Here is a 24,312-nt window from a genome sequence, read left to right on the forward strand (position 1 = left end):
GGTAATTATATTTCTATTACTTTTGGGGTGTGGCCACACCCTAAGATTTCCTCTGGAACCCTCTCCCTCTCATGCTAGTCAGGAGATGCTGGCGGGCCTGGAAGCCAAACAGTCAGAGTCACTCAGCGAACTGATCACTCTTCGGGAAATCCTGGAGTCAAGTCGCCTGGAAGGAGAGTTGCTGAGGCAAGAGCAAACAGAAGTGACCGCAGCCCTGGCTAGGGTGGGTCTCCCTATCACTTGCTGGGTGGGATGGGCCACTTTAAAAAGTTGTGTTTCTAGAAGAAGAGCATGCAGCCTGCTTGATTCTTCACCCTGCAAGCCGTGACCTTTTATGTTTCTTGCGTCAATTAATAGTCTCTGCTTTTGGGTCCTTATTCTCCCAACATACTTTCTGTATTGGAATTAGAATGATTTTCTAAAGTGTAAATCCGTTATATCATTGTGGCTTCCCAGCTCCTTGGTGCCACACTTAAGGCCTTTTGCCAACTGCCTCAAATTCTTTCTAGCTTCCCCTTTATTCCACATTCTTGTCTTAACTCCTCATGTGCCTTTACTTCTGCCACACAGCACCAATTACAATCTCAGTTTCGACTGCGTTCTTTCATGACTCATATTTTGCACATATTCTTCCTTTTGCCCGACAGCTTCTTTCATCTCCCTTTAATCCCAGACTGTTGCTCATCTCTCAGTAGTACCCAAGTTAATTGTCAACTCTTCTACCAAGCATTTTTGATTCTTCCAAACTGAATGCTTTCTTTGAGTTCCCAGAGCACTTTATGTTTACATGGTCTATGGTGTCATAACAATTGTGGTTATTTACACATCCTGATGTCTATACCTCTATACTGAGCTCCTCTCTTAATCTTCAATGAATGAAGAAATGAATGAGTCAATAGGTGAATGGGAAACTTGTTCAGAACGTAAGGGAAGAAATGGAGTGTTAACTGATCTCTGTACAAGGAAAGCAGCAGGTGTTGGGGATGTGAGCTGTGAGCTATTGCAGGAAAACTGGAAATAAGAAACCCTTCAACTCTCTTTGTTTTTAGGCAGAACAGTCTGTTGCAGAGCTGTCGAGTTCTGAGAACAACCTGAAGGCAGAAGTAGCTGATCTTCGGGCTGCAGCTGCCAAGCTCAGTGCCTTAAATGAGGCTTTGGCCTTAGATAAAGTTGGGCTGAACCAGCAACTTCTCCAGGTGAGCAAAGATTGATCTGCAGGGGAAGGCTAGGCCCTGACTGAGGGTAATCCAGTGACAGAAGCTGATGTCCATGACAAAAAAGAGTCCTTAAATGGATCAGCCCAAGACAGACCTCATCTCCCAGTAGTCCTGAAGTGAACAGAAGGAACGTTCATAGTGCAGAGGAGAGCAGACTATAAGGACTGGGCTTAACCATTTAAAGTCCCCTCCCACACCTATGGCAGAACCACCTTTGGGCTTTCGGGTAAAATCACCAGGGCTAGGAAGAAGGCCCATGTCCTCAAGAAGGAAGACTAGGTTTTTAATGTTGCTGTAAGCTTTAACGGCAATCACCAGAAAAAGATCTGCTCAAGAGCCTAAGTCTCAAAGAATCTTCTCTATAGATTGCAAATTTAACATGTCTCTTTGCTACCTGTTCCCTTGAGCCCTGGAAATCTGTGTTATTCTGTATTTTTCGAGAATAAGATTTTGCCTTTTTTATCTCTATCCCAAGCATCAGTCCATCTAGTACCTGGAATATAGGCATTAGACCAAACAAATGCATAGTCCCCCTCTCTTATAAGCACTTCGGTGTTCATCTTTGGAGAATAGATTCATATCTCACTTGTCTTAGCACTTGCCCTCTAAACTGTAATCATTTGTCTTTGATGTTCTTCCCTTTTTGGCCAGTAGTTAGAACAGGAGAACCAGTCTGTGTGCAGCAGAATGGAGGCAGCAGAGCAGGCAAGAAACGCTTTGCAGGTGGGCCTGGTAGAGGCGGAGAGGAGCAGGGAAGCCCTGTGGGAAAAGAACACTCACCTGGAGGCTCAGCTGCAGAAAGCGGAGGAGACTGGGGCTGAGCTGCAGGCTGATCTCAGGGGCATCCAAGAAGAGAACGAAGAACTTCAAGAGAAACTAAGTGAGGTGAGAGTACAGAACTGATACCATCTCATTAAGGTATAATACATGCTTATTGTGAAACACTACAGAAATGATTCAGCAGGTAAAAAAGTCTTATTGCCTGTATTATAATTATCTGTTTACATGTCTCCACTATTCGATCAAAAGCTCCTTGAAGGTAAACCTGTTTTGTTTTTGCTCCTCCTGCTTTTAGCACAGTGTCTAACACATAGCAGAGGCTCAGTAAATTTTTCTGAACCGATGACTTGGCTCAAAGGTCATCTTTCTCCTTTACCAAACTTCTCATTGCCCTAATGATTACACATAATTTCATTTCCCTTCTCAGAGTCCCTTTCGTAGGGCACTGATCACTTTCTTCCTAGTATTACGCGTGTGTCTTCTTAAGACTAAAAGCTCCTTAGAGGTAGGTCTCTTGCAGCCCTAGCACAGGCTTTTGCTCAAAGGAGAGCATGCTTCCTGGGCTGGGAGCTCTATAGGTTGATCAGAGAAATACATAAATGCCACTTGGTATGAGTGGGCAATGCCCAAGGCTCACTCAATTCAGATTCTAGAATTGAGTCAAGAATCTGAAGAGCAAATGGCCCTAACCTGTGATAGTAGTCCCAGGAGAATCCTGCCTCAGCTCTGTGTCTCACCAATTTCTTCCCCTCAGGCACGTCACCAGCAGGAGGCAGCCTCAGCTCAGCTGGAGCAGCTGCATCAGGAGGCAAAGCGACAGGAAGAAGCGCTTGCCCGAGAGGTCCAGGAAAAGGAGGCTCTAGTAAGGGAGAGGGCGGCTCTAGAGGTGCGGCTGCAGGCTGTGGAGCGGGACCGAGAGGACCTCTCTGAACAGCTACTGGGGCTCAGGTAGGGCCCAGACCCAGTTCAGCCGAGGGCAGAGAGAGCTTTGCAAGGCAAAGGGTAGCCAAGCTAAGTTCCCTGCCCAGAGTATAAGGGTTCTAAATGAGTTATGAACTTGTAATTACCGCCCCCCCCAACTTCTTCAGGTAGCCAGTACTTAGAACCCAACTCCTCTTAAGGAAGGGTAAGAAGGGGCTCGTTGGGTAAGAACTCTTCCCAATTCCTGAACCTGACAGCTCAGCCAAGGAGCTACTGGAAAGCAGTCTGTTTGAGGCCCAACAACAAAATTCTCTGATAGAGGTCACCAAGGGGCAGCTGGAGGTCCAGATTCAAACTGTCACTCAAGCCAAGGAAGTAATCCAAGGTGAGAACCCAACTGGGATGGGCACACTCCATTCCATGGGAATGTTGAAAGCCAGGAAGGCAGTGGGAAGCTATTAGTCCTTCTCCAGCCAGGACCAGGGCCTCTGAGATGAGGGTTGCTCATGAGGTCCTGGGAGCGGGGTGAAAGGAGGAGGGCTGAGGCTTAGAGACCAGATCCTGTCCCTGGCATCTTAGGGGAAGTGAGGTGCCTGAAGCTGGAACTGGACACTGAACGGAGCCGGGCAGACCAGGAGCGGGATACAGCAGCCAGACAGCTGGCCCAGGCTGAGCAAGAAAGGCAGACTGTCTTGCAGCAGCAGAAGTCAGCCCATGAGGAGGAGGTGAACCGGCTCCAGGAGATATGGGTAGGTGGTGGATGTGGCTGGGGGATGGGAGAGGCACACCTGGCTTCCTTTCAGTGAGCACTCCACCTGCTGACTCTTGGTCCAGATATTGCTGCTTATAAGAGTGAGATCTGAATAGTACTAGCCTGGTCACTAACGTGCAAAATTCAGCTTCTAGTTATTAAATGAGTTAATATATGGAAAACACTAAGAAGAGTTTCTGGCAAATAGCTCTGTTTTTGTGTTAGCTGTTATTGTTGTTTTGGTATGTACAGAGGATTAAGTTTGGATCTTGAGATTTAGGACTGTTACACTGGCACCAGGATGTAAAGGTTGCTGAGGAATGCCTTGGGCTCATTCTTACACAATTCAGAACTGTCTTTCTTTTGGCTTTTAATTATATAATTTAGTCCATTTGCTTTTATTGTGATTATAGGTATATTTGAATTTATTTCACCATCTTATGCTATTGGTTCTGCCTTTGGATATCGTTTGGGGAAAGGAGATCACTTTCTTAACTTTTTTTAGAGGGTTAAATTGGATGATTAAGTTATGGTCTTTTCTTACTTTTTTTTTCTCTCTACTATTTGGGATGATATGTACTCTATTTTTTTATTGTTTTGGTTGTGTCTTTTAATGTCAAAATACATACTTAATAAAATCTCGAGTTAGGTCAAATATATGGTAATAGAAGGAAACTAGACTGATGATGAGCATACAATAGAGCACACAGACATAGAATAATAATATTGTATACCGGAAATTTATATAATGTTATTAACCAATGTTACCTCAGTAAATTTAGTTTTTAAAAAACCTGAAATTAGTATATTTACTTTTTTCCTGGCACCAGGAACATTCAGAACACTTAACCTACATTCACTCCTCTCGACCTATATACTGTTTTATTCATCTCAATGCTTTCTGTGTGCTAAGCACTGTTTAAAGTGCTTTACATGATTTATCTTAATCCTCAAAGCAACCCTAACCGTTTGTATAGACAAGGAAACGTGGGCATGGAGATGTGATGGAAATAGCTGAGGTCACAGTAGTAGTGTTGCACGAAAGACTGTGACCCAGGCAGCCTGGCTCCAGAATCCTTCACCACTATCCTGAGAACCTAATAGAGGGTGCTGGATTCACCTGGAAGATCAGGGAAGGCTCTGGTCGCTGGCGTACCTCTGGAAGGACCAGGATGCCCCATCCTAGTGCTCATGTACGATATAGGCAACATCTTGGTTAGGCTTGGCCTGACATTTTAGAAGGCTAATTGCTACCCTGAGCAGGGGAGAGTGGGCAGCAGAAAGTGAGTCTGCTACCTCACTGCCTTGTTACAACTGTCAACCATTGTGTGGTTGCTTTAAAATAATGGATACTCAGAGCTTATATGAGGGACAGTTGCTCTTTAGAAAGCACTTTTGCATATATGATATCATTTGATATTTTATAAATCTCATTTGATTCTCATAAAGTTTGGTGAGATAGGTAAGGCAGGGATTATTAGCTTCACTTTACAGATGAGGAGACAGGCTGAGAATGGTGCCAGGGTCACACAGCTGGCGAGCAGTGGACTTGTTACTATAATCCACTTCCCTTTGTGCCTCTTCTCCTCACCTATTTGGTTTTAACAGTATTTCCTCTGTGTGACCAGGAGAAAGAGCGCTCCCAGCACCAGCAGGAACTGAGTAAGGCTCTGGAGAGCCTAGGGAGGGAGAAAATGGAGCTAGAAATGAGGCTGAGGGAGCAGCAGACTGAAACCGAGGTTCTCCGGACGCAGAGGGAAGAAGAACGGGCTGAGGCCGAGAGCGCCCTATGCCAGGTAAGAGGCTGGGAGGATTGGAGCTGCACGTCCAACCTGTGGTCCTCCTACCTTTTTCCATTTCCTTTTCCACTCCCAGAAGCGGTGCTGCAGTGGCTTCTAGAAGAGAATGTAGCTACCCACATTGCCACCAGCGAGCAGGGTGATCAGCACCATTAGCTGCAGGGCTGGCAGTATGTCATACTTCCTGAGGGAGGGTCGATGTTTACCACATCCTGTCAGCTTGCAAACCAGTGGCAATCTTTGCACTTCCTGGTTCTCAGTTAGTGGGTCCAGACCTTCCTTTGCCCTCAGCCCCCACCCCATTTGCCGGAAGAGCCCTAGAGTAGCTGGTATGTGCTGGTGGCCTAGTGGGTGAGCATGGTGACCCTGATCCAACAAGCCCTGGCCCTCTTGTCCCTCCACAGATGCAGCTCGAAACAGAGAAGGAGAGAGTGTCCCTCCTGGAGACACTGCTGCAGACCCAGAAGGAGCTGGCAGATGCCAGCCAGCAACTGGAACGGCTGAGACAGGACATGAAGGTTCAGAAATTAAAGGAACAGGTACGGAGGGTGGTCCTGTACAGAGAAGAAAAGAGAGAAGTGATTTACTCATTCAGCATTAACCAGTTCTTTGGTACTTCTTTGCACCAGGCCCTGTGCTAGATGCTAACGCATGACAGGCATAAAGGTGTGGCATGCAGTGAATATGACAGACGTGGTCCTGCCCTCAAGGAGCTTACATTCTAGTAGCAAAGATAGATGAAGATGAAAGAGACACAAAATCATGAGATAATTACAGGTTGTAATAAGTGCTGTAAAGGAAATGAAGATAATTGAGATTGATTCAAAGGTGACCACTTTGGACAAGGTGGTCAGGGAGGACCTCACTGAGAAAGTGACATTTGAGCTGAGACATGGAGGTTAAAAAGAGCCAACCCTGTGGAACAATTGGGATGAACCTTGAAAACATTATGCTAAGTGAAAGAAGCCAGTCACAGAGGCTACGTGGTATATGATTCCATTCACAGGAAATTTCCAGAGTAGGCAAATCTATAGAGACAGTAGATGAGTAGTTAGGACTGGGGATGGGGAGTGAGGAGGGTACAGGGTTTCTTTCTGGGGTGATAAAAATGTTCTAAAATTAATCATGGTAGTAGTTGCACAACTCTGAGTATACTAAAAACCATTGAATTGTACACTTGAAATGTGTGTGGTATGTGAACTATATCAATAAAACCATTAAAAAGAAAGAAAAGAAGCCAGCCATTTGAAGAACAGTTTAGGCAGAGGAAATAGGTGTTATAAGGGCCCTGGGGCAGAGGGCAGAGGGCTTGGAGGGTTCAAAGACAGAGGAGGCGGCATGACTCCAGCGTAATAAACTCAGGGGTGAGTGGGGAGGGAGAGAGGAGCCCTTTGTCAGCCATGGTAGGGGCCCAGATTTTGTCCTAAGGGCAGTAGGAAACTGTTGGATGGTATTTAAAAATCAGAGTAGGACATGATTTATTATATGTATATTTTAAAATGCTTTAACTGCTGAATGGAAAAGTGTGTGTGTGTGTATATGTGTTTGTGTGTGTGTTTGTGTGTGTGTGTGTGTGTGTGTGTGTGTGTGTGTGTGTTTGTAGGGGGTGGTGGTATCAAGTGGAATTAGGGCTATGCAACAGGAGGCTGTCGCGATGGTCTGGGTGAGGGACTGCTGCCAACTCAGGGACCCTGACTAAGAAAGCCTGGTGAGCTAGCCTTCTTCGTGAGGCAGTAGAGGGAATAGGAGGTGAGGAGTTGAGGTGGCAGGGCATCATGGAAACAGTGTGGATTGTTGGGTCCTGCTTCAGCTTTGCCAACCCAACTAAAAAATCAGTATTTATATGACATGGATTTCTACAACACAAATTTCAAGACCAAGGCCCTGGTAGAAGTTTTCCTCTTCTCATAGCTGTCTTCTCCCTTTGCAGGAGACCATTGGGATGCTGCAGACCCAGCTCCGGGAGGCTCAGTGGGAGCTGGAGCAGGCAGCCCAGCAGCACAGAGACGGCCTTGTCGCCCTCCAGGAAGAGCACAGCATCCTGCTGCTGGATAAGACAGACCTGCAGAAGCAGGTCCCTCCTCCTCCCTTCCAGCCCCATAGCCCTTCCCCAGCATAGCCAGGCTTCCTGACGCCCACGTGCAGGACAGGGGGAAACTTGGCCCTGTTGCCTGAGCTTGGGAGGGGAAAGGAAGTCCCTGGAAGATTAACGGCTGCTCAGAGCTGAGCATATGCCTCTCAGAGCCCTGGGATAGTAATCTCTGTGATGCACCAGAACTTAGATTTTCTTGGGCAGCTCCAGTGTCAGTTGCTCTTCCCATCTTCCCCATAGATCCAGTATCTTTATGCACCACGTTGCTTTTCTTATTCTGATTGCTTTTCCTTCTCAGAATCTTATATCAGATGGTGGTCTGATTATTCCTTTAAAAAAATACAATCACTATACATTTGCCCATCACTTTGCCATTGGGCATAGTTATATTCAGCCAAGATTTTTATTTGTGCCTGCCTTTATCCAGCACATGTGAGGATGGGGAGACAAGTGACTAGGCTGAATGGGTTTTGTGGAAAGGGGTGGATAAGAAGAGTGTGTAAGGATTGGTGAAACCTCCAGAGCATTGGAAATGAGCCAGTGACTGTGGTAAACCTTGAAAGACCTTAAAGCCTTAAGTGACAAGCATCCTCTCACTGGTCTCTTGCCCTTTGTCTTCACGCCTTGAACTTTCCAGGTGCAGGACTTGAAGTCTCAGCTGGTTTCCAAGGATGACTCCCAGAGGCTGGTGGAGCAGGAGGTTCAAGAGAAGCTGAGAGAGGCCCGAGAGTATAGCCGAGTTCAGAAGGAGCTGGAGAGAGAGAAAGCCAGGTAAGCTAGACAGGCCATGGAGTTGGCTTTTGTCTGGCTACAGTGGTCACTGTGAGGTTGACAGCTCTTTGCTCAGGTCACCTAGCCTTTTATGTCTCCAGGTCTGGGCTGTACAGGTAGTCATGTGGAGAGGCCACAGTCCCTGTCTTCTACACCTACACTTCATTTATTTAGTAAATATTTAGGGAACATGCATTACGCACCAGGCACCATACCAGGTGTCAGGGATACAGTGATAAAGACAGTATGGTCCCTACTTCAACAGAATTGATAGTTTTGTGGGGAAGACATTAATCAAGTAATCCCCTAAATTATTGCAGGTTATGTTACATGGTGTGGAGGAAAGAAACAGAATGCTGAAATAGAAATGAGAGTAGGGAGGGGAAGATCTATGTTACACGTCAGGGAAGGCCTTTCTCGGAAGGTGGCATTTAAACTGATCACCAAAGGATAAAATGGAGCCACCATGCAAAGAAGTGGGAGAGTTCTGTGTAGTAGGAATAGAAATTATATGCAGTATCTCTGAGGCATAGCGAAGCTTAGGGTGTTTGGTGAAACGAAGTATGGTGTGATTAGAGCCTAGCGACTAAGGAGTGTGACATGAGCTAGAGAGTGACATGTGGTCCCTATCATTCAGGATTTTGTAGGTCACAGGAAAGAGTTTGTAGTTATTTAGATTTAGTAGGAAACCACTGGAGGGTTTTAAGCAGGGGACTCAACACAATCCAATGTATGACATATTAGAAGGGATCATGATGACCTGAAGCATCAGGAATGAGGTAAGACCACCCAGAATAAAAATCTGTGTATATTCTCAGGGTTATAGGAGTTTGGGGAGGGACAGATCCTTTTGTTGATGAAACTAGAGACAGGAAGACAACTTAGGAGCCTGGTACAGTTGTCTAGATGAGAGATACTAAAGCTAAACCAGGATAGAGTAGTGGGATAGTGGGGGAGGGAAGGGGTTTAAGGGAAGTTGGAATCAGCTACATATAGTCGTAGATTGGATAAATGTGGGATGAAGGGAGAATCTGATATAGTCAAAGCTTCTAAGTTGGGGCACTGGGTAGATGGAGGTGCCACTCGCTGAGATAGGGAACATAGTAGTGAATGATTGTGGGGAGGGGAGGTGCAGAGGGGATGGAAAGAATTGGACATGTTGAATTCGTATAGCTATTTCTGGAAATTCTCAGAGAAGAATAAACTGAAGTTGAATGAGGCATCATATTTCATGAAATACCTAGGAGCACTCAGTAGGTGCTCAGTTAGTGGTAGCTTTTATCATTCTAATCATTCTCATTACTATCACTAATCATTCTCATTACTATTTGTATTTTCATTATCAGTGCTATGTTTAGAACAGTCAAATGAGAAGGTAGTTCTTCATTCTCTGAGAAAATTGCCTAGCTTTCCGACTCTTCTCTTTTTAGCCTGACTCTGTCACTGGCAGAAAAGGAACAGAGACTTCTTGTTTTACAAGAAGCTGATTCTGTTCGACAACAAGAGCTGAGCTCCCTGCGCCAGGCCATGCAGGAAGCCCAGGGAGGACAGAAAGAGCTCAGTGCCCAGGTACTTCCCACCCTGGTTATGGGCCCTTGCCCTCCGTGGAAGCCTGCTTCTGGAGTGTGGGGGGCCATTGCTCAGGTCCATAAAGAGGACCTTTCTCTTTTTCCTCATTACAGGGTATGCTGGGACTTCAGCAGCCCTGGCAGGAGGGGGAATCCAGGACTTGGCAGGGTGGGGGCTTGGGAAACTGACTCAGTTGAAAACAGCCCCCTGTGGAGAACCTGACAGCCCTGAACACAGTGCCCAAAGGGGCAGAGCTCACACAGGCCTGGTTCAAGCCTGACCACTTCCCTGTGCGCTTGGTCTGCTTGGCAAGACACAGCAGGGGGAACAAGTATTACTCCAGATCAGGTAGGCAGCAGCAAAAGGACTTCCAGGGACTCAGTCTGCTCATAGGAGCACCCCAGACCTTGGGTCCAGAGGAAAGGTGGGACGGGGAGGGGAAAAGTGAAGGAGAAAGAGATAGACAGTAGACTGCAGCAGATAAGAACCCAGGTCTGGTTGATAGATGATCCTGGGTTTGATTCCCAGCTCTACTACTTCTGGCTTGTGTGAGCATCAGTTTCTGCATCCATAAAACAAGCATGAAGATTTTTAACCATTATAAGAATATGTAAAATGTCAGGAACACAATAAGCATTCAATAAATGGTGGCCATCGTTATCATGACTGGTTGTATTAGGCTCAGTATCAGGGTTTCAGGCAGAGTTTTAATCATAGCAGGGAAATGGCATAGTTGCCAGCTGGGCCAGGGCCAAAGCCCATGTGTATAGCCTACGCCCATGTGTCAGGAGTGAGTAGGTAGGCATACAGGTCAGTTCTGGCATAACACTCATTCCAGAACCCTCCTGGCCTGCTGGAGAGTTGAGCCCACTGAAATCTTCCCAGCCTTGATCAAGTTTTGCACAGGGACTGAGGGGGTCAGGCTTGGGAGGGTCTGAGAAGAAGATATACATGCCCTGCTCAGCGTGACTACACTTCCTCCCTGTAGGTGGAATTATTGAAGCAGGAGATGAAGGAAAAGGAGGCTGACTTTCTGGCCCAGGAAGCACAGCTGCTGGAGGAACTAGAGACATCTCGAGTAACAGAGCAGCAGTTGCGAGCTTCCTTGTGGGCCCAGGAAGCCAAGGCAGCCCAACTACAGCTGCGACTGCGCAACACAGAGAGCCAGCTGGAGGCACTGGCTGCAGAGCAGCAGCCTGGGCACCATGCCCAGGTCCAGCTAGCCAGCCTCTATTCTGTTCTGCAGCAGGCCCTGGGGTCTGTTTGTGACAGCAGGCCTGAGCTGAGTGGTGGGGGAGACTCTGCTCCCTCCCTCTGGTGCCCTGAGCCAGGTGAGGCAGCCACCCGAGTACTCAGTCCTTTTGGCCAAAGCCAGGCCTAGCTCCCAGGGGAGAAGGAAGGGGAATGCAGTTCTTCAAGCAATATGCATCACGTTGAACCCCAGGTCTGCCATTTGCTAGATGTGTGTCCTTGGGCTAGTCAACTGTCCTCTCTGAGTTTGATTTCCTCAACTATAAAATGAGGATGTTAAAAGTACCCACCCCTCAGGACTTTTCTAAGGAGTTAATGAGGTTACAGAGGTACAATAGCTCACAGAGTTCCTGGCACTTACTAAATGCCTAACGTGATAGCTAGCATTACCTAATGCCCAACATAGTACCTATAGCACATAGGTACGCAAAACGCACGCGATGAATGAGCAGAGTTCCTGGCACTTACTAAATGCCTCACGTGATAGCTAGCATTACCTAATGCCCAACATCGTACCTAGCACATAGGTACGCAAAACGCACGCGATGAATGAACTGAGAAGGGCTAGGAGAGGAGGGACCAGTGGGAAGGCCAAGGCCATGTCTGGGGAGGTATGGCTGTTTCTTTTCATAGTGCAACCAAGTCAGGAGGTGTTTCCTCTTTTGTTCAGACCAGAATGGAGCAAGAATCCTCTTTAAGAGAGGGCCCCTCCTGACGGCTCTCTCCACTGAGGCGGTGGCATCTGCCCTCCACAAGCTTCACCAAGACCTGTTGAAGATGCAGCAGGCCCGGGTATGTTTCCCTGCTCTCCTTCTTTGACCTCTTTGCCTCCCCTGAAAAAGACTCATAAAGCATTTTGACCTGTTTTCTTCTTGAGATCAGATTGGGATGAGTTCCACACTATCACTTACTACCTGGCAACCATGAATAAAGTGTTTGTTTTGGGGCTTGGTTTTGCTAGACATATAGGGCAAATCATGCCCACTTCACAAGGTCGTGGGGATTAAATAAGTGAGGGACTTACGTGAGCTCCGTAAACAAAAAATGTGCATAGATGCGTGCTATTGTTGTTCATCATTTTCCTCTCAGCCATGAATTATTCTTGATGCCAAATCTCCAGACACACACATACAAATTGGGGACCTCTGAGATTTGAGGTTGCCATTTATAGAAATATTCTAGGCCTAAGACTGAACTAAATGTCCTGCAAATTCCACCTCACAGTGAACCTATCAGTCAGTAAAAATTGAGTGCCACCATATGCCAGCCACTGTGAGCTGAGGACACAAAAAGCAGAAAGACCTGATCTCTGCCCTCAAGAAGGCTCCTGGCATGGCTGAGGAGGCAAACTACATTCTAAAATAAAGCAGAGCCGATAGAATTAATTGGACTGATAATGGATGCACATAGTGATAATAGGGAAAAGGGACAATTCATTCTAACTTGAGGAAAGTCAGAGGGAAGGAAGAAGTGACCTTTAAGGTAAGCTTTGAAGTAGGAGTTCGAGGAAAGGAGAGGTGACCCTGAGCTAAAATTTTAACAGTTCTGTTTTAAATGACACAGAACAGGATTCTGGGCTCCAGTCAGTTGGAGCAGAGCCTGTCATCAGATACACACAAGTTCAAAGATAAATAATCCAGCAATCTGGGAGTAGGTCCAAAATGACAGACCCCCACAGAGGCTGAGAGTGAGGAGAGGGCTTGGGCCCTGGACTAGGATAGCTCTGTGGAAGATGAGGAACTTGTTTGGCCATGCTCATGTTTTCCCAGGATGATCTGAGGGATCAGGTGCAGAAGCTGGAACAGAGTCTAACTGATACAGAGGCTGAGAAGAGCCAGGTCCATGCAGAGTTGCAGGATCTGCAGAGACAGCTCTCCCAGAACCGGGAAGGTGAGAAGGTCCAGGCAGGCAGGGGGGTTTGGATGGAGGGGAGAGGAAAGACCTAGCAGCCATTCTTTACTACTTATCTGCAAGTGTGACAAGATACCTAGAGGCATCTCCAAAGAAGTGATGACCCCATGAACTATTTTCTGCTTTGCTTGGCCTTTGAGGGCCATCCTGGCAGATGGGATTAGGAAAAACAGATCTGGTGAACCGAGAGAAGTTGCTGTCTAGGCTTCCTCTTTCTCCAACTGCAGATTAAAAAATTGGCAACCCAGTGCCAGGGCCAGGACTGTGAGAACATTATAAAATTCTGTATCTTTTGTCATTTATCCACATTACTTATTTTTGTCATCTCCAGCTATGCCCTCAAGATGATTATCTTTGACAGCAGGATTATGGGCTTATTTGGGGGATAGCAAGGAGGGAGAAACTGGGGAGAACATATCTGTGCCACAGCCAAGGGCTAGAAAGGGTGGTGACTACTCACGAAGGAAAGGAGAGGGGAAGGTTTTGAGGCTCAAGGCTCTACTGTAGAAGAGAAGAGAACTCGTTGGGGAGTGGGTCTGGGCCTTGGAAGTATCTCAGGGGGCCACTTAGGGATAGAGCTGGATTCTGGTGCATTTTGCAGAAATCGGAGTGGGAAGCAGCCAGCAGAGTAACCCTGGTCTCTAGGAACCTCTGCAAAATCATAGAATTGGGGACTGGCAAGGTCCTCCAACGTTGTCTAGCCCACTCCTGTCTGGAATCCAGGCTTGAGGATGTGAGGTCAGGATGAGGAAGTGTTGGGATGATTATCAGGCAGTGCTAGAGCTGGGCAGCAGATACAGACACGAGTCTGGAAGCAGCAAGGAGCCTAGACAAACAGGAGCAGCTGGCAGATGGGTGATATCTCTGTGAAACTGGATGTAATTCTCTCCTTGGCCTTCTCCCCTTTGATTCGCTTTCCCATTCTCCATCTGCTTCTATATCCCTCTTTTCCTCCACCCCCAACCATGGGCCCTATGCTCCACTACCTCTCCTCTTCCCAAAGAGAAATCCAAGTGGGAAGGAAAACAGAACTCCCTAGAGTCTGAGCTGACGGAACTGCACGAAACTGTGGCATCCTTACAGAGTCGCCTACGGCGAGCAGAGCTGCAGGGAATGGAAGCCCAGGTAAGTTGGTGCTGGTTTGGGGAAGGGGGTTACTGCAAGAGTAGTCCCCCTAGGCTCAGGCTCCAGCTCCCAGGCTCATCTTGGCCAGTGGTCATACCCCATTCATATGTAGTGCCCAGCTTCCTTCAGCAGTGTCTCATTTTCTCTGGCTGTCCTCATGTCCCTGAGGGCCATTATTAAAGCCCCAGTGAATCCTCCTTTAATTAATTTTTCCAAATTGAGATTGAGAGTTTTGTTCCTTGCCCTAAAGGACCAGAGTCTGGATGGCTCATTTGCACCAGACCTTCTTCTCTGAGCATAGCAGAGCCCTGGGATGTGGTGGGATGTTCTTTTACAGTATTAGCTTAAGTGGAATGCACTAGTTGTTTTATTGTTGTTGTTGTTTTGTTTTTCGCCCAAGTCTTTGACAGTGCTTGTGCTACAAAGTAAGGAAAGAAAGGACTTGTGTTGGAGTGACGGTATTAAGGTGGTTGTGCATCTTGTTTTCCAGAATGAGCGAGAATTGCTTCAGGCAGCCAAGGAAAACCTGACAGCCCAGGTGCAACATTTGCAAGCATCTGTTGCAGAAGCCAGGGCTCAGGCAAGTGCTGCCGGAGTCCTGGAAGAAGACCTGAGAACTGTTCGCTCAGCACTGAAACTGAAGAATGAGGAGGCGGAGAGTGAGCGGGAGAGAGCCCAGGCTCTGCAAGAGCAGGGTGAGCTGAAGGCAGCCCGAGGGAAGGCTTTGCAGGAGAATTTGGCTCTCCTGGCCCAGGCCCTGTCCCAGAAAGAAGGGGAGGTGGAGGCTTTGCAGGAAAAGACCCGGGAACTAGAGAAGCAGCGGGAAATGCAGAAGGCTGCTTTGGAATTGTTGTCACTGGACCTAAAGAAGAGAAACCAAGAAGTGGATCTGCAACAGGAACAGATTCAGGAGCTGGAGAAGTGTCGGTCTGTTTTAGAGCATCTGCCCATGGCCGTCCAGGAGCGAGAGCAGAAGCTGACTGTGCAGAAGGAGCAGATCAAAGAGCTTGAGAAGGATCGAGAGACTCAGAGGAACATCTTGGAGCATCAGCTGCTAGAACTCGAAAAGAAAGCCCAAGTGATTGAGTCCCAGAAAGGGCAGATTCAGGATCTGAAGAAGCAGTTGGTTACTCTGGAATGCCTGGCCCTGGAACTAGAGGAAAACCATCACAAAATAGAGTGCCAAGAAAAGGCAATCGAAGAGCTGGAGGCCCAGAGGGAAATGCAGAGGGTGGCTCTGACCCACCTTACACTGGACTTAGAAGAAAAGAGCCAGGAGCTGCAAGTGCAAAGCAGCCGGATCCATGAGCTAGAGAGCCACAGCAGCCTTCTGGCAAGAGAGCTCCAGGAGAAAGACCAGGAGGGGAAGTCCCAGAGAGAACAGATCGAGGAACTGCAGAGGCAGAAGGAACATCTGACTCAGGACCTCGAGAGGAGGGGCCAGGAGACGGAGCTGCAGAAGGAAAGGATTCAGGTCCTAGAAGATCAGAGGACACTGCAGACCAAGATCCTAGAGGAGGACCTGGAACAGATCAAGCTGTCCTTGAGAGAGCGAGGCCGGGAGCTGGCTTCTCAGAAGCAGCAGGTGCAGGAGCGGGCAGAGGAAGGGAAGGGCCAGAGTAAAGCACAGCGTGGGAACCTAGAGCACATGAAGCTGATCCTGCGTGATAAAGAGAAGGAGGTGGAATGCCAGCAGGAGCATATCCAGGAACTTCAGGAGCACAAGGACCAGCTGGATCAGCAGCTCCAGGGCCTACACAGAAAGGTGGGTGAGACCAGCCTACTCCTCACCCAGCGAGAACAGGAGATAGTGGTCCTACAGCGGCACCTGCAGGAAGCCAGGGAACAGGCGGAACTGAAAGAACAGTCACTTCAGGGTCAGCTGGAAGAAGCCCAGAGAGCCCTGGCCCAGAGGGACCAGGAGCTCGAGGCCCTGCAGCACCAACAGCGGCAGGCCCAGGGGCAGGAGGAGAATGTGAAGGAAAAGGCAAGCGCTCTGCAGAGAGCTCTGGAGCAGGCCCACGTGATGCTAAAAGCGCGCCAGGGAGAGCTTGAGGACGGCAAGGAACACATGCGAAGGCTCCAGGAAGAGCTGGCAGTGGAGGGACAGCGGGTACAGGCCCTGGAGGAGGTGTTGGGTGACCTAAGGGCTGAGTCTCATGAGCAGGAGAAGGCTCTGCTGGCCCTCCAGCAGCAGTGTGCAGAGCAGGCACAGGAGCACGAGGCAGAGGCCAAGGCCCTGCAAGACAGCCGGCTGCAGGCAGAGGCAATGCTCAAGGAACGGGACCAGGAGCTGGAGGCCCTGCGGGCAGATAGCCAGTCCTCCCAGCATCGGGAGGAGGCTGCTCGGGGCCATGCTGAGGCTCTGCAGGAGGCCCTCAGCAAGGCTCAGGCTGCCCTGCAGGAGAAAGAGCAGCATCTCCTTGGGCAGGCAGAACTGAGCCGCAGCCTAGAGGCCAGTACTGCTACCTTGCAGGCTGCCCTGGACTCATGCCAGGCACAAGCCCGGCAGCTGGAGGAGGCCCTGAGAAAGCAGGAAGGTGAGATCCAGGATCGGGATCTCCGCCACCAGCAGTCCTTGCAGGAGCTCCAGCAGGTACTTGCCCAGAGGGAGGAAGAACTGAGACGTCAGAAGAAACAGAGGCAGCTGCTGCAGAAGTCTCTGGCCCAGAGGGCCCGAGAGGATGTAATCCAGGAGAAGCAGAATTTAGGGCAGGAGAGAGAACAGGAAGAGATGATGGGCCTTCGTGAGAGCCTAAGGGAGCTACAGTTGACCCTCGCCCAAAAGGAAGAGGAGATCCTGGAGCTGAAGGAGAAAAAGAAGAGTCTGGAGGACTCAGCCCACAGTCACAAAGCCTCGCCAGCGCCAGCGGGGGAGCCCTCTACAAAATTTGATTCTTTAGGACCCAAGCTGCAGCTGGAGCTGGAGCGACTACAGGCAGCCCTGAGGCAGACAGAGGCCAGGGAGATTGAGTGGAGGGAGAAGGCCCAGGACTTGGCACTGTCCCTGGCCCAGAGCAAAGCCAGCGTTAGCAACCTGCAGGAGGTAGCCATGTTCCTACAAGCCTCTGTCCTGGAGCGGGACTCGGAACATCAAAGGCTTCAGGTGAGTCACTCCACGTCTAGTAAGGGTTGGGGGCAGAGCCCTGTGTGTCAGAGCGCGGGCTGCCTGCCACCCTGGGCTTGTAGCACCTCAAGGTGTGGGAAAGCTAAGGTCATAACACCTCAACGTAAGTGGAATCCGGGTTACTGTGCTAGTCTGGGGGATATAAGGAGAATAAGACGCCCACAGCTCCTGCCCTCATAGAGCTTACAGACTAGTGGATAAGCAATTAGAATGCAGTGCTTAATTATAATTAGTGTCTCACTGGGGAAGTTTAGTGTGCTCTGACCATACTGGAGGGACACCTTCCCTTTCCTGGGGGTGAGTCCCGAAAGGCTTCCTGGTAAAAGTGGTGTTTAAGGTTAGGTCTGAAGGGACCAGCAAGGAATTAGCCAAGCACAGGTTGAAGAGGAGCTTTCTGGATAAGAGAGAGAACATGGAATATCTGTATTGGGAGTTCAAGCTGCCTGTTTAAGAGAAAGAGGACAGTGGGGCTCCTGTCATTCAGGGTTTCTAAGTCAAGTTAAGGACCTGAGTGACCAGTGGGAAGTGGATGAAGGGTTTAAGGTGAGGGAGTGACACAATCAGATATACAATTCAGAAAGATTGCTCAGGCTTCTGTGTGGAGCAGCGGTAGATCCTGAGAGTCCAACTAGGAGGCTGTAACAGAAGTCCAGGGGAGAGACAGTGACCTGAGATAGTAAGTGTGGATGGAGGCGTGTGGGTGGACCTAGATGATCATAAGACTTCTGGCCGTTGATTTGCTAAGAGACGGAGGCATAAAGAAAAACCAAAGCCCCAGGTTTCCGCTCACTGAGGCAAAGAAAGGCAGGTTGGGGGAAGAGTAGTATGAGTAGAATGGTGGGTTCGGTTTGGAAATGGAGTGAGGTACCCGTGGGACATGCGAGGGGAGACGTCCAACGGGCAGACCTGTAAAGTAATCCGAAGTTAAAGGATGAGAGTGAGACTAGACATAGAGACTTTGGAGTCATCAGCAGTTGGGAATAAGTGGGCTCCTCTAGGTGGAACGTTGAGTGAGAGAGAAAGTGGACGTTAGGATATAACATTTAACCTTAAGGTCAGGGGCCATGTCTTAGTCATCTCTGCACCCCCAGACTGAGCACAGACCTGCACAGAGTAGGCGGTCAGGAAAGCTAGGTTGACTGTTGGACCTAGAGAGGCATTATCTATTATGCCGAGAGGAACCTAGCTCATTTTTCCTGGGAGATTGACTCTCCATCCTTGTACTAAGCCCCGGAGAACCCCCTCTGTCATCTCAGACACACAGCCTTGCAGGGACTTGCCTTTTGGGAGCTCACAAAGCTCTGCTCTGGTAAAGGGCAACAAGCAGAGAAGGGGTTGCATTTACGAGTCAAGTTCTGGGATTTGAAATAGTTATATAGTTTGTTAGCTGTGTGACCCTAGGTAAGTGCCTTCTCTTCTCTGACTCTTGGTTTTCTCATGGATAAAATAGGGAATGATAGTACCTGCCCCAGAGGGCCATTTTGCGTATGAAACGAGATAGTATGTGCAAAGTGCGTAGGAAGGAAGCATACAGTAAGTAGAACAACTTTCCTATTGCCAGGCCCTTTGTTACAGGCACAGAGAAAGTAAGGTATGCAGCTGAGCAGGAAGGCACTTCCTGTCTATACTCTTGGGTTTCCAAGCAGTTTTTACTCAGTGTAGCTCAAGTCAGAATCTCCCCTCCCATACACACTCAAGGACATCTTTCAGATGCAGCCCTTTATCTCAGTGGTATCATTTTTTATTTTAAGCATTTTATATGCCAAGGAGTGTTACTCTCACTTTCTTCCGTAATGACCCTGAAAAGTAGTAACTGCTATTACCTTCATTTTATAGTAGAAGTTTGGCAGTTCAGAGAGGCTAAACTTGTTCAAGGTCATACAGCTAGTAAATGGCAGAACTAGAACTAGATCTAAGCAGTCTTTTTACTACAAAGTTCTTCCTCTCTCCCAGACAGTCTCCACTCACACTTGTATACTCATCGTCTCTTATCTGTCTCTCTTCTTGACTATTATCATTTAGGAAACATAGGATGCTTAGAACATACCTAGCACTAAGTTCCCTGTTTATCTAAAGGGATTTAACCCCAAAGGCTTGATCTGTGCTTCATGGAGCATGTAGTCATTTTACAAATGAGGAAATTGGGGTTTGGAGAGAACTCATATCCTGACTAAAGTCATCTAGCCAGTAAGTGATGACATAATACCCAACTCTGTGTGGCTCCAAGTCCATGTTCTTTCCATAACACCTCAGCATTCCAAGTTATCACTTAGCTTATGGGGGATCTAAAACAAGGCAAGTTTAGTGTGTATCCTTGGGTAGATCCCTCTGTGTTTTGTTTATCCATTTTACAGATGCAGGTTCTGCACTAAAATACTTCAGAGGCCCCAGAACACATGAGATTATAACTTGATGAGAAAATTGAACTGAGAATGGAGGGTACAGTAGGTCTGGGTATGAGGTTGTCACGATGTGATTTTGTTCCGTACCTTGATACCCCAGGGTGAGTTGGAGCTTACCAGACAGGCCCTGGAGAAGGAGCGGCTCCACAGCCCCGGCCCGACCAGAGCAGAACAGGGGCCCAGAGGAGAGGTGGGTGTATAGCTGGGGGAGGTGAAGTGGGGGTCTGGTGGGAACAGATGGCCCAGGAAGGAGCTCCTGTCCAGGCACTTGTCCTCTTCTCTTGGGAATTGGGTCCTGAAACCCGGACCTGCCAGTTTGGTCCCTTTGCCTGTATCTGTTCCCCACCAGTCTAAGGGGCTACCCAGGTGAGATTCACAGGTCTCTCCCATAGGTCTCAGGAGTGGAGGCTGAGCCTGGTCCTGGGATGGAGGAGAAGCAGCTATGGGAACAAAGGCTTGAACACTTACAGCAGGCAGTGGCACAGCTGGAGATTGACCGGAGCAGGCTGCAGCGCCACAATGTCCAGCTGCGGACCACCTTGGAGCAGGTAAGTAACTTCTGAGCGTCCTCAGCTCTCTCCTCCAGGGTCCAGTGGGTGTGAGTCTACTTCTCGTGCAGCCCCCAGAGCAAGGATTGGTAAACTACAGCCAGAGGGCCAAATTCAGCCTGCTGCCTATTTCTCAAAATAAAGTTTTATGTACACAACCATGCCCCTTCATTCATCTATTGTCTATGGCTGCTTGCAGGCTTCAGTAGTGTAGTTGAATAGCTGCGGTAGAGATCGAATGGCCCACAAAGCCCAAAATACTACGGAAAATGTTTGCTGACCCTTGCTCTAAAGGCCTGAAAGGCTAGCTCTACCTCTTCTGTCCCAGGAGCACTTCCTTGTACTTGGACCTGCCCTAGCATGTTCTCCCCTCAGCACAGGAGTTTATCTTCCTGTGACTGCCGTCCCCTTACACTCATACCCGTCTCGAAAAGGGTGGCTGTGCTCCAGCCCCAGGGCCAAGCCAAGTGCTGATTTCTCACTTGCATCCTGGCAGGTGGAGCGAGAGCGGAGGAAGCTGAAGAAGGATTTCCTGCGCGCATCGCGGGCAGGGGTCTTAGAGATCAGTGAAGTCACAGCATCGTCACCCACACCGCAGGTTTACCTCTTTTCATTGACTATAGCCTCAAGAGAACCCAGCCTCAGCCACCAGAAACAACCCTCTGCAGTGCATGTCCCAGATTACCCTTGCAAGGGGAGCCAGCCACTCCTGCCAATCCAGAGTCCCTCCTGACTGGGTTCTGCCCAACTCAGCAAGGCTCAGTCTGACCCTGACTCAGGAAGGAGGCCCAACATCAGTGGGCGGGGTGGAGTCACAGCTAGCTGCCCTGCATTCTGAGGAACTCAGCCTTCACTGTTGTCTAGTATACCTGTTCCCAGACCAGTACCTTAGGCTCACCCGGGAGCAGGGCTCACTGGGCTTTTGGTCAGAATCCCAGGCATATGGGTATTGGGTGATGCAGCTTTGCAGACCTTTTAGACCTCCTAGCCCCTTGAAATATTTAGTTTACAAGATTAGTGTCCATGGTATTTCCTGGTGCCAGAGTCCCTTTTTTGGGTAAGGAGTTTAGGGAAGACTTCCAAACCAGCATTTTTAGCAGAGTTATGCCCATCAGTAGACAGCGCTCTAGCCTGGTGGAGAGAGTCTGTTTCCGGTGGATGAGTATCTCTCAGCTCTCCATCATTCTTACTTTAATAAGAGCTTTCCAACAGCAGGCACCTCGTCTTACTTCCTCTCTGCATCCTTAGCTCATAGCTCAGGGCTAGCACAAAGCAGGTGAACTTCTGTAGATGAAAAGGTGCCTCAGTGAAGCCAATGCCATCCAAGCCTTTTGGAAGTTCAGCATCAGGTCTCTGTGGGCATCACCCACTGGGCTGGAGGCATGGTGCCCCATAGAGTTCACTTTGATTTCAGACACTTCTGGCTCATAGCCCTTGCCCTGGCCCCCGGGACTGTGATGAGCTGGCAGAGAATGCCTGCAGAACCCCTGGGGTGGGAGGGCCTCTTCCAATAGGAATGGGATTTGTCTTCTACAGAATGGAAGAGGACAGAAGGGCTCCTCAGATGCCAAGCACATGATTGAACTGCAGAAAGAGGTATGTACGTTCTAGAAGGATCCATTTTTAAGCCTTCTTTCCCTCCTTTGCACTCAGGCAGCGGGCTTTAGTGTCTTTTGTGTGCTTGGCCCTTTGTGCCCCTCCAGCAGGTAAAGTGGAAATAGTTCCTGCCTCAGAGGACTTCAGTCTATGTCGGAGACAAGAAGAGCCCAGTTCCAACTCAACCTACCACATGGTTAGGGTGGGAGTGGGGAAGAAAGCATGCTCCAGGCCCCAGACCTTCAGATTCCTGTTTAGGAAGGGAATGGACAGGGAAGAGGGTTGAGGAGCAGAAGAGGAGTCTAGGAGGACAGACTAAAGCAAGCAGAAGCATCCTGGCCTCCTCTGCCCTCACGTGCACCTTTGCAGGCAAGACTCTTGCCAGCACACCAAGTGGAGTGGTCTGGCACCAGAGCCAAGGTCCATACCTCAGAGCTCAAGTTGAGCCTTCACACTCAAAGAAACTGTATATAGTGCTTTCTTGCCCCTTAGGCTGAATTTACCTAAAGTTTCTCCCTGTCTTTCAAGACCCAGGAGTAATAAGAACTGTGAAATTGTTGTTTCTGAGCCTGAAATCAGTAGTCACTACTGGCAGGGCCTGACTATCTGGCTAGACTCAAGCTATTACTTTTAATTCATACAAAAGCAATCTCTGAAACAGGGCCCAGAGGAGGGTGAGGCAAGAGAGGAACCTGAGTGTAGAATTTAAGGAAGCCCTGACTGCCGACCTGGAGTGCCTCCTTAAATTTTGTACCCCAGGAGCTTCTTTTGCCTCACCCTAACCCTGTATCTGCCCCGAGCTCCCAATGCCTCACCTCCTGGTAGTCTCAGTCTACCCTCCTGAAAAATGGAAGGATTAATCAGTGATTCTCAACCATGGCTGTGCGCATTACAACCATCTGGGGAGCTTTGAAAAAAATACTGGTGCCCAGGCCTCATCGCAGTATAATCAAGTCAGAATATTTCTTAAAAGCTTCCAAAAAGTGCACGATAGAACTCTCTGCAGTGATTAAAATATTATGTATCTTGGTTAGAATAGTGGTTATATATGGGCATGTCCATTATCAAACTCATCAAAATGTACACTTAAAACCTGGGCATTTTGTTACATGTAAATTATCCGTCAATGAAGTTGAGCAATAGTTTTGTTGTTATTCAGGCTCCTTAATTTGAGTCTCTGGTGCAGCCTGGGTTGAGAGTCACTGGATTCTATGATTTCCAGAGGACCTTCCCCCAAACACTGTATAAAGCCTGATCCTGAGATTAGTCCATTGGGATAGTCTGACAAGAGCCACAGGAGCAGAACAGGAAGAGCTCGGGCAGCTTCGAGGCCCTCAATTGCTCTCTCCCTCTTGGTTCTCCTGCCCACCAGGTAGCCCTGCTACGAGCCCAGCTGGCCTTGGAGCGGAAGCAGAGGCAGGACTACATCGCTCGCTCAGTCCAGACCAGCCGCGAGCTAGCAGACCTGCACCACAGCCTCTCCCACTCCCTTCTGGCGGTGGCCCAGGCCCCTGAAGCCACTGTCCTAGAGGCTGAGACCCGCAAGCTGGATGAGTCCCTGACTCAAAGTCTGACGTCCCCAGGGCCAATCCTGCTATGCCCCAGCCCCAGCACTTCCCAAGCCACCTCCAGGTAGCAGCCTCAGCCAAGGCAGGATACAAGCCAGCCTGGGAGCACACAGACAGACAGATGGCTGTAGAGCGATTCATGGTTCTTCCTCGCAGCTGCAGATTTGCCAAAGGAAAAGTGTGGATCTGTTACCTAACCTGAGAGCCCCTGTCAGCTGGCGTTTCCAGGAAGAGAGAAGGAAACCTACAGGCCTGGGGGAAGGCCCCAGTTCACATGGGAATAGGGCCAAATACATTTACCTGCAGAGTTCCCCAGAGGGGTGTGTTGCCCTGGCCAAGGGGCAGCTCCTGCCTCTCCGTCTAGAATTTATTATCCCGGCACTTCACCCTTTTAACTTCCCCTTCAACAATAAACCTTGGATCTTTGCATTTGTTCTCTGCTGCTGTGTCTACTTATGTAGCTGGGCAGCAGCAGCATGATGGGCATCTATTAAGAAAGAATTCGCTAAAGATTCCTGTTGGGTGGCATGAATTTATTATCTGCCTACGTTCTGATAGGGAAGGGTTACAGAACATACAAAGACAAAGTCCCCGTCCACAGAGAGCTGGCATCCAACTGCCAAGAACAGACAGACACTCGAGTCAGAATTGCTGGAGAAATTCCAAGGGCTGAGGAAGGAAGGCATGAACTGGCTCTTGAAGGATGGAGAGTGTTGTGAGGGGTTGCTAAGACCACCTCATGGAAAATGCCCTTTTCCATCTTGACTCGGGACCACTGCAGCCCCCACTACATCTGGAGGCTTCAGTGTCACCAGCAGCACGTGTTTTTGCCAGTTGTGGAATTCTCAGGTGTGTGATGTGCAGAGAGGTCTGCTGGCCATGCT

General features: G+C 48.8%; 1 protein-coding gene across 10 annotated transcripts in view; it reads left to right on the top strand.

Annotated features, from left to right (window-relative positions):
* Positions 1-23,857, top strand: part of CEP250 (centrosomal protein 250) — a 40,601-nt gene extending 16,744 nt beyond the window's left edge. For 9 of the 10 annotated variants that reach the window (XM_015597114.2, XM_015597113.2, XM_015597115.2 and 6 more), the window contains 21 exons: positions 79-223; positions 1,050-1,196; positions 1,872-2,102; positions 2,752-2,945; positions 3,176-3,303; positions 3,498-3,667; positions 5,298-5,465; positions 5,873-6,007; positions 7,399-7,542; positions 8,198-8,331; positions 9,762-9,900; positions 10,889-11,231; positions 11,822-11,943; positions 12,921-13,041; positions 14,066-14,187; positions 14,678-17,293; positions 19,817-19,906; positions 20,109-20,264; positions 20,761-20,862; positions 21,801-21,860; positions 23,233-23,857. In XM_015597114.2, the coding sequence (XP_015452600.1) occupies positions 79-223; positions 1,050-1,196; positions 1,872-2,102; positions 2,752-2,945; positions 3,176-3,303; positions 3,498-3,667; positions 5,298-5,465; positions 5,873-6,007; positions 7,399-7,542; positions 8,198-8,331; positions 9,762-9,900; positions 10,889-11,231; positions 11,822-11,943; positions 12,921-13,041; positions 14,066-14,187; positions 14,678-17,293; positions 19,817-19,906; positions 20,109-20,264; positions 20,761-20,862; positions 21,801-21,860; positions 23,233-23,496 (5,731 nt within the window). In that variant the 3' untranslated portion in view covers positions 23,497-23,857. Of the gene's footprint in view, positions 1-78; positions 224-1,049; positions 1,197-1,868; positions 2,103-2,751; positions 2,946-3,175; positions 3,304-3,497; positions 3,668-5,297; positions 5,466-5,872; positions 6,008-7,398; positions 7,543-8,197; positions 8,332-9,761; positions 9,901-10,888; positions 11,232-11,821; positions 11,944-12,920; positions 13,042-14,065; positions 14,188-14,677; positions 17,294-19,816; positions 19,907-20,108; positions 20,265-20,760; positions 20,863-21,800; positions 21,861-23,232 lie in introns of those variants that run through there. The other variant, XM_015597121.2, reaches the window with a different exon arrangement.
* Positions 23,858-24,312: the final 455 nt, after the last annotated feature.

The sequence above is a fragment of the Pteropus alecto genome, unplaced genomic scaffold (assembly GCF_000325575.1).
Source record: "Pteropus alecto unplaced genomic scaffold, ASM32557v1 scaffold45, whole genome shotgun sequence".
In the NCBI taxonomy this organism is placed as follows: Eukaryota; Metazoa; Chordata; class Mammalia; order Chiroptera; family Pteropodidae; genus Pteropus; species Pteropus alecto.